Raw genomic sequence first — 7,500 nt, forward strand, 5'->3', positions numbered from 1 at the left:
ATATATGTATTCAGAGGCATCAATGTGTGCCCCGTCCCTCGGATGGATGTTAAACTGGGTGTCACATCTGCCAGCATTAGTTGGTGGACGTTAAAGATCCCACTGTGTCCTTGGTGAAGGTTAAGCAAATTATTGTAGGCACATTGGCCAAATTCCAATTTCCTGTCCTGATTGACTGCTGTGAAGGCAGTGGGTAGCCTTTGGGGCTGAGTTTGTAAAATATTTCAAGGTGTAAATCGAAAAACAAACTTGTTTGGTATGTTTTATTTGTGCTTTAGATTTCTAAAAAAATACATTGTCATTTATATTTGGAATAACAAGAAAGAAAAGTTAGTGCAAGTTATGTTTAAGTAAGTCATGCTGTATCTTTTACATTGGATTATTTATGCTGTTACCCGGTGGATGGAGGTTATGTTTTCACCCTGTCTGGTTGTTTGTCTGTCTGTTTGTGAATGGGATACATATCTCAAAAAGTTGTTCGGACAAAATTTGGTGGAGAGCTTGGGTATGTGATAAGAACGAATCGATTCGATTTTGGTGAAGATACGAATCCATATCCGGATATGAGAATTTTTGAAGTTTTTAAGTGAATTTTTGCCTTTGAGAGCTGGATCCAAAAACCATGTGGAGTATAGCATGATATATCAAAATTTTATTGGGCCTGATATGTTCTACTGCATCAGCCATTGTGTGGCGGAGGTATGCGCTCTACCGAGTGCCCTTCTAGTTGTGTTTGTGATGACATCAGACTCATCTATAAGCTGAACATCCGTGCATTCGACACTTGAAGCGTGATACCTAAATAAAGGTTTCAAGAATGGGTAGTACATTAGTGTGTACATATAAAGATCCACCATGAATGTATTATACACTTGTATTCTGCAGTTAATGGTGAAGTTTAGTATTGCTGCATACAATGTGGATCGTTCATTTCCCTGCGAAATAGACATGTGGTGTCAGCAGGATCGACCAGGTGCTGCGTGAAATGAAAGTTCCCATTGGTTTTGAACCCTTTATCAACCGACCAAGGCCTCCCCCCCCCCCACCCACAAACCTTTGGTAACCTAACATTATTTCGACAGGATGGTGCAGAAGTAACACACTGACCTTTGAGCCTTCCATTCTGGGTTTGATTCTCTACCTGATTATACACTGTCGGACTGGTATTTAATAGGCCCAGTGTTGCATCATAAGGTACACCGTGGATGTTAAACGAGGTGTCCTATCTGCTAGTATTGATTGGTGGGAATTAATTAGATCACATGGTGTCTTTCATGGAAAGTCGGTGAGTTATCGCCAGCACCCTGAACAAATTACAAATTCCCATCCCAACTAGACGCTGGGAAGGCAATGGTGAACCACTCAGTTGGAGCCTATATGAAACCTCATGCCAAGAGACTGATTCAGCATCACCAACGGTCATAAACACGGGGACCCCCCTCCCTCCACCCCGTGTTTCTTTTATTTCCGAAATCCTTTGTCTATAAGATAGATGTGGCCATGATTCAAGATGGAACCACATTAGCGATTGAAGATAGCGTCCCTTGAACATGATTATGTAAATTTGGTTTGTTTTCTTTCTTGCACTGCAGGTGACAGTGGCGTTGCTGCTCGATGACTTGCAAGTTGTGTAACACCTGGACACCCCCCGGGAGGAGGGCATTATTCAAACCACGCTTGTGCACGGAAGCAAGGGAGAAGGGAAGACCTGTACTTCACCTCAGGCTTCGATTTATTTATTTATTTATTTATTTATTTATTTATTTATTTACTTATTTATGTATTTGTTTGTTTTTTTGTTTGTTTCCCGTGGCTCGTCGTGTTGTAGGGAGAGAGACAGACGACCACATGACTTTTGCGGTCTCCACAGTCCCCCTTCACGTCCCACTATATTCCCGCAATCACTATATCTTCCCCGTAGTTGAATCCCTGCAGTTAATGACAGCTCTGCCGCAGATGGGGTTCGTGTAGTTAGCGCTACGACCTTGTTGTGAGGTAGCTGTGTCAGCACGAGCGAGTCAAAACCGCACGCACCTGGCGAAACGAGCCACCTGACCTAGCTTCGATCACACAAGTGAAGGCTTCAAGTGTGGGGACGTGGGGGGAACCTGGGGTACCTCATTCACGATTCATTATCGTTTCAAAAATGCATGTTTCTCAACACAGTTATTCCGCGATGACGAGTTTAAATCATTTTGTATCGTAAATGAACATCTATGTTGTACAAACTAGCTTTGATAAATGATCTATAACTGCTTTCAATAGTCCCGCGCAGTACTAGGATGTGTCGAATATTTAAATGATGGATTATAAGAGTGCATTCTGGCTGTTTAGATTCACGTATCGAGTAACAATTCCGTTTTCGTTTTGTTTGTTTTTTCAAACAAAACTTCACCAAGCAGAAGTTCTCATTCCTCGCCCGATTCCTCGGCGAAATATCTTCGTCACTTTACACGCCGAGTGGGGAGGGAGGAGTGGACACTCCATTAAAGGTGCCAATCGCGTGGACGCAGTTCAGGGATCAGTCCGGCTCGGGACGGTTGAATGTGGGAACGTGGCTCCGAGCTTCGTGACCGCTTCCCCCGAAGCCTTAATAAATCGCAAACGAAGAGAGGGACCCACGGGGATGGTGAGCACCTGTAAAACTGAGGGCTCACGTGCGCTCTTCGGTGTTCTGTGCTTGGGTGTAAATGGCGTCATTTCGTCGACGAACATACCTGTTCCTTTGCACAGCTCTTCACGCATCTTTGACCATTGATACGACAGACATAGGGTATTGGGAGTGCGTCAGGATGTTGAGTGTCAAGCAGAACTGCATAACCAGGGTAGAGTATATGATGGGAGTGGAGCGATCGCATTGACGCGTTTTCTATTGAATACCGAGATTGTGTTTAACAAATTGAGGGTTTCTATCGAACTTTAACTGCAAAGATTAATAAATTCATTGATAACGTCGTTTCTTTCCTGTCGGTTCGATTTGGGGGGCCAGGGTTGTGGAGAGAAGATCAGCTTTATTTAGGCTTTTTTTTTTGTTCTTTCTTCATAAATGTATGTTGCCACGAGAAGTTGATGTGCTATCAAGAAGAATTGCAAAAGAGGGCCCGCATTGCCTTGGCGTGCAGGACGCACCGTGCAAGGCGCACCGTGTAACCGTGCAAGGTGCAGCGACGTTTGATAGTGATGGGATTTCTCGAAATTTTTCTTATTTTATTATTTTTTTTTACACTGCTAATAGAGATGAATATGGTTCTGACGTTGCGTTCCCGTGCTGTTATCAGTCATCTTTCGGAATAAAGTGATATTTACCGAACTACGTACGTGTCAATTGAGTGCGTGGCGCATGCACGCTGGGTCACATGATCGTGCTTGGGCAAGCCTCCCTATAACAGAAGCGCTTCTCGTTCACATCACACCCATCTGCCTTGATCGCTGAGCCCACCAGGAGGCCCTGGGTCGATGAGGAAGGAGAGCTCCATGAATCTGCCTTTGTTATGTCAAGGTAAGGAACATCGAGTGCCCGTTCAAAATACTCTCATGCCAAGATTCTCACAATAGTCCAATAAACACTGACCTTTTTAATTTTCTTTAAATTAAATACTTCAGTTTGTATATTATGTGTAAATATATGTATATACAGTATATATATATATATATATATATATATATATATATATATATATATATATATATATATACAGTAGACTAAGTGTAAGTCGGCAGCGTGTAACTCGTCACTTCGCCTAAGTCGTCAGCATCAAAAAGTCCCAAATTTATCTCATGTTAAATCCCTTTGAATAAAGGGTCATCCCTCTGTAAGTCGTCACTTCGTCTAAATCGTCAGATGTTGTCCATTCCCACGTAATGGAAACTCAAGTAAATTACCAGTCCTAACTTGTCACACGGAACTGCTGCCTTGTGAGAAGCCCGATTTCATGGAATCGTGATGCTCGCTCATTGGTGTACACCACCAGTGATAGGCTATTTATAACTGTGTACACACATTGATCGCACTGCAGGCAGGACAATGGCGACTAAGCGTAAGCCTACAACTAAAACCTACCAAGAAAAATACGACATTATCCAGTTTTGCGAGGCAAATCCACTGATGAAGAAAACAGACATAGCTGAGAAGTTGGACATCAAACGGCAGACATTGAACGATATCTTGAAGAATAAGGGCAAGATATTTGGACAAGTGGAGAAGATCGTGAGGCCAGTGGGAAGTGTGAAATGTGTGTCCTTTGAAGATGTCAATGACGTGCTCATCATCTGGTTTCGGCAAATGTCGGCTCAGCCAAATATTCGGCCGATACTGTCTTTCGGTGGAGGATTGCCCAGCCAACATCATGGAATACAATGACCGGTTTGAATCCTTTCTCATGCACCAGATGCCCAAGAGTTTGAGGCAGTCAAACATTACGGATCACTTCGCGAAGAAGTAAAGGATCGATCGAGCTTAGTGTTGAAGTCCGATCATGGTTTTATATTGGCTTGTTTTGTACATTACCGCACTCACTTACACATAGGCATTGAGTGGTAATCATCATCAATCATGTAATTTGTCACCATACCATCACCGATGGTATATGAGTTGTCTTTCAGAGTTGTTCATTATCTTTACTTTTGATAAACTGATTCATGAATTCCATCTTTGCTTGATCACTTTCCAACTCACCAACTCACCCCCACCTATGCCCCAAGGATTGTGTTTTCCTTTTGGCACAATAGCCGGCTCTCACACATATGTGTCCAGGCCACGCGCAACTTCATCCTTCACCCCACAGTCATCATGAATGTTCGCATACGCGCAAGTCGTCACATTTCTAAGTCGTCACTTTTTTCTCGGTCCCGATGGTGATGACTTGCGCCTAGTCTACTGTGTATATATATATATATATATATATATATATATATATATATATATATATATATATATATATATATATACCGTATATACATATATATATATACATATATATATATATATATATATATATATATACTGAATAGACAGACATATATATATATATATATATATATATATATATATATATATATATATATATATATATATATATATATATATATATATATATATATATATAGTGTCTGACAATATGGTGCAGAAGGAGCGTACTTACCTTTTCAGCGGTCTATCCCAAGCAATGATAGACAGGTGCACCTGACCCGACAATAAAAATTGTTGGATTGGTGCGATGCAGGTGGGGTGTGCCATCCCTCTCATGGCCGTTAAGCCGGGTGTGCCTTCTGCAAACATTATTTGGTGGACGTTAAAAAAAGATCCTCAAACAAGTAGCAGTACATTCAAAGTACACCGCCCCATGCCAAATAAATAAATAACACTCCTCCAGCACGTGACATAGCAATACTCCCTTCATCTACCTCGCTCAAAATATGCCTGAGATCTTGCCAGGATGAGAAATAAAATATGTCATGAATAAATCGATAATTAAGTAATGAATCAATTAATTGATTCATCAAGAAATAAAAAATAACGTTTTTTCCAAAACACATCTTCACTTTGTCTCCAAATTTCAGCTTCTGAGCTCAAAGAATTGCTGAAATATCGCCCGAACAAGCAAGAAAGAAAATAATTAATTGATTAATAAGGATATTAAAAACATTCTTAACAACCAAATCACTTGGTCTCTGTCATGTCCAAATATCAGCAACCAAGTTCAAAAGGTGCCCGAGATATTGCCCAGATGAGAAATAAAATTAATAAGTAATTAATAAATTGATAATAATTCAGGAGTGAATTGATTAAAAAATAAAAAAATTAAATACCGTTTTTTCCAAAGCACATCTTCACGTTTGTCCCCAAATTTCAGCTTCCTAGATCAAAGGATGGCTGAGATATCGCCCAAACAAACAAACAAGAAATCCACCTACCTCTCCAAAAGTTGCCATGGATGCATCAAATTGTACATTTCGTGAAGATTAAAATTGACAATCTTAATCAAAGCTCAAGCCGCTGTCACACCTTGACGTTTTAGCCAGCGTATGGCAACGTATCAAAATGTATGTAAAACGCTGGCGTACGCTGAACTATTGATGTTTTTTTTCAGTTTTTGGCATATTCATAACCAGTTGGACGTATGCATAACGTATTAGTAACATAAACAGAACGTTTCGATAACAAAGAGATAACTTATACCAACGAATACTTAGCGTGTTGTTGGCATTCACAACGTGTGCCCAACGATAGTCTAACGTAAGCACAGTGCGCGGCAGCGTGTTGCCGACGATCACGTGGCGTAGCCTATTAAAAGGCTGCCGCTCGACGATTCAAATCATAACCGCACGAGATATCGAAGTGTCAAGGCCCTGTCACACTTTAACGTTTTAGCCAGCGTATGCCGACGTATGAAAAATTTGCCGAATACGCTGGCACACGTCGAATACGTTATGGGTAATATGTATATATACATATATGTATGTGTGTATGTACACATATATGTTTATGTATATGTATATGTATATATATACATATATATATATATATATATATATATATATATATATATATATATATATATATATATATATATATATATATATATATACACACAGTGGGGAGAACAAGTATTTGATAGACTGCCGATTTTTCAGGTTTTCCCACTTACAAAGCACGTAGAGGTCTGTAATTTTTATCATCGGTACACTTCAACTGTGAAAGACGGAATCTAAAACAAAAATCCTGAAAATCACATTGTATGATTTTTTAAATAATTAATTTGCATTTTATTGCATGAAATAAGTATTTGATCACCTCCCAACCAGGAAGAATTCCGGCTCTCACAGACCTGTTAGTTTTGTCTTTTGGAAGCCCTCCCATTCTCCACTCATTACCTGTATTAACTGCACCTGTTTGAACTCGTTATCTGCATAAAAGACAGCTGTCCACATTCAATCAATCAGACTCCAACCTGTCCACAATGGGCAAGACCAGAGAGCTGTCGAAGGACATCAGGGACAAAATTGTAGACTTGCACAAGGCTGGGATGGGCGACAGGACAATAGGCAAGCAGCTTGGTGAGAAGGCAACAACTGTTGGCGCAATTATGAGAAAATGAAAGAATTTCAAGATAACAGTCAATCTCCCTCGGTCTGGGGCTCCATGCAAGATCTCACTTCGTGGAGCCTCAATGATCATGAGAAAGGTGAGGGATCAGCCCAGAACTACACGGCAGAACCTGGTCAATGACCTGAAGAGAGCTGGGACCACAGTATCAAAGAAAACCCGAAGTAACACACTACGCCGTCATGGATTCAAATCCTGCAGCGCACGCAAGGTCCCTATGCTCAAGCCAGCGCATGTCCAGGCCTGTCTGAAGTTTGCCAATGACCATCTGGATGATCCAGAGGAGGAATGAGACAAGGTCATGTGGTCTGATGAGACCAAAATAGAGCTTTTTGGTTTAAACTCCACTCGCCGTGTTTGGAGGAAGAAGAAGGATGAGTAAAACCCCAAGAACA

At 40.8% G+C, this 7,500-nt stretch overlaps 2 protein-coding genes across 9 annotated transcripts in view; both read left to right on the forward strand.

The window, feature by feature from the left end:
* LMTK1 (lemur tail kinase 1) overlaps positions 1-3,310 on the forward strand; it is a 421,666-nt gene extending 418,356 nt beyond the window's left edge. For all 8 annotated transcript variants that reach the window (XM_085886592.1, XM_085886566.1, XM_085886575.1 and 5 more), the window contains one exon: positions 1,593-3,310. In XM_085886592.1, the coding sequence (XP_085742718.1) occupies positions 1,593-1,618 (26 nt within the window). In that variant the 3' untranslated portion in view covers positions 1,619-3,310. The remainder of the gene's footprint in view (positions 1-1,592) is intronic.
* Positions 3,311-3,349: 39 nt separating this feature from the next.
* The window catches only part of LOC147034634 (uncharacterized), an 11,990-nt gene continuing 7,839 nt past the window's right edge, over positions 3,350-7,500 (forward strand). Inside the window, exon 1 of the mRNA XM_085886642.1 lies at positions 3,350-3,499. The gene's annotated coding sequence lies outside the window, so the exon portion shown is untranslated. The remainder of the gene's footprint in view (positions 3,500-7,500) is intronic.

Source organism: Eptatretus burgeri, chromosome 1 (assembly GCF_056783735.1).
Source record: "Eptatretus burgeri isolate ZD-2024b chromosome 1, Ebu_testis_v1, whole genome shotgun sequence".
Lineage (NCBI taxonomy): Eukaryota > Metazoa > Chordata > Myxini > Myxiniformes > Myxinidae > Eptatretus > Eptatretus burgeri.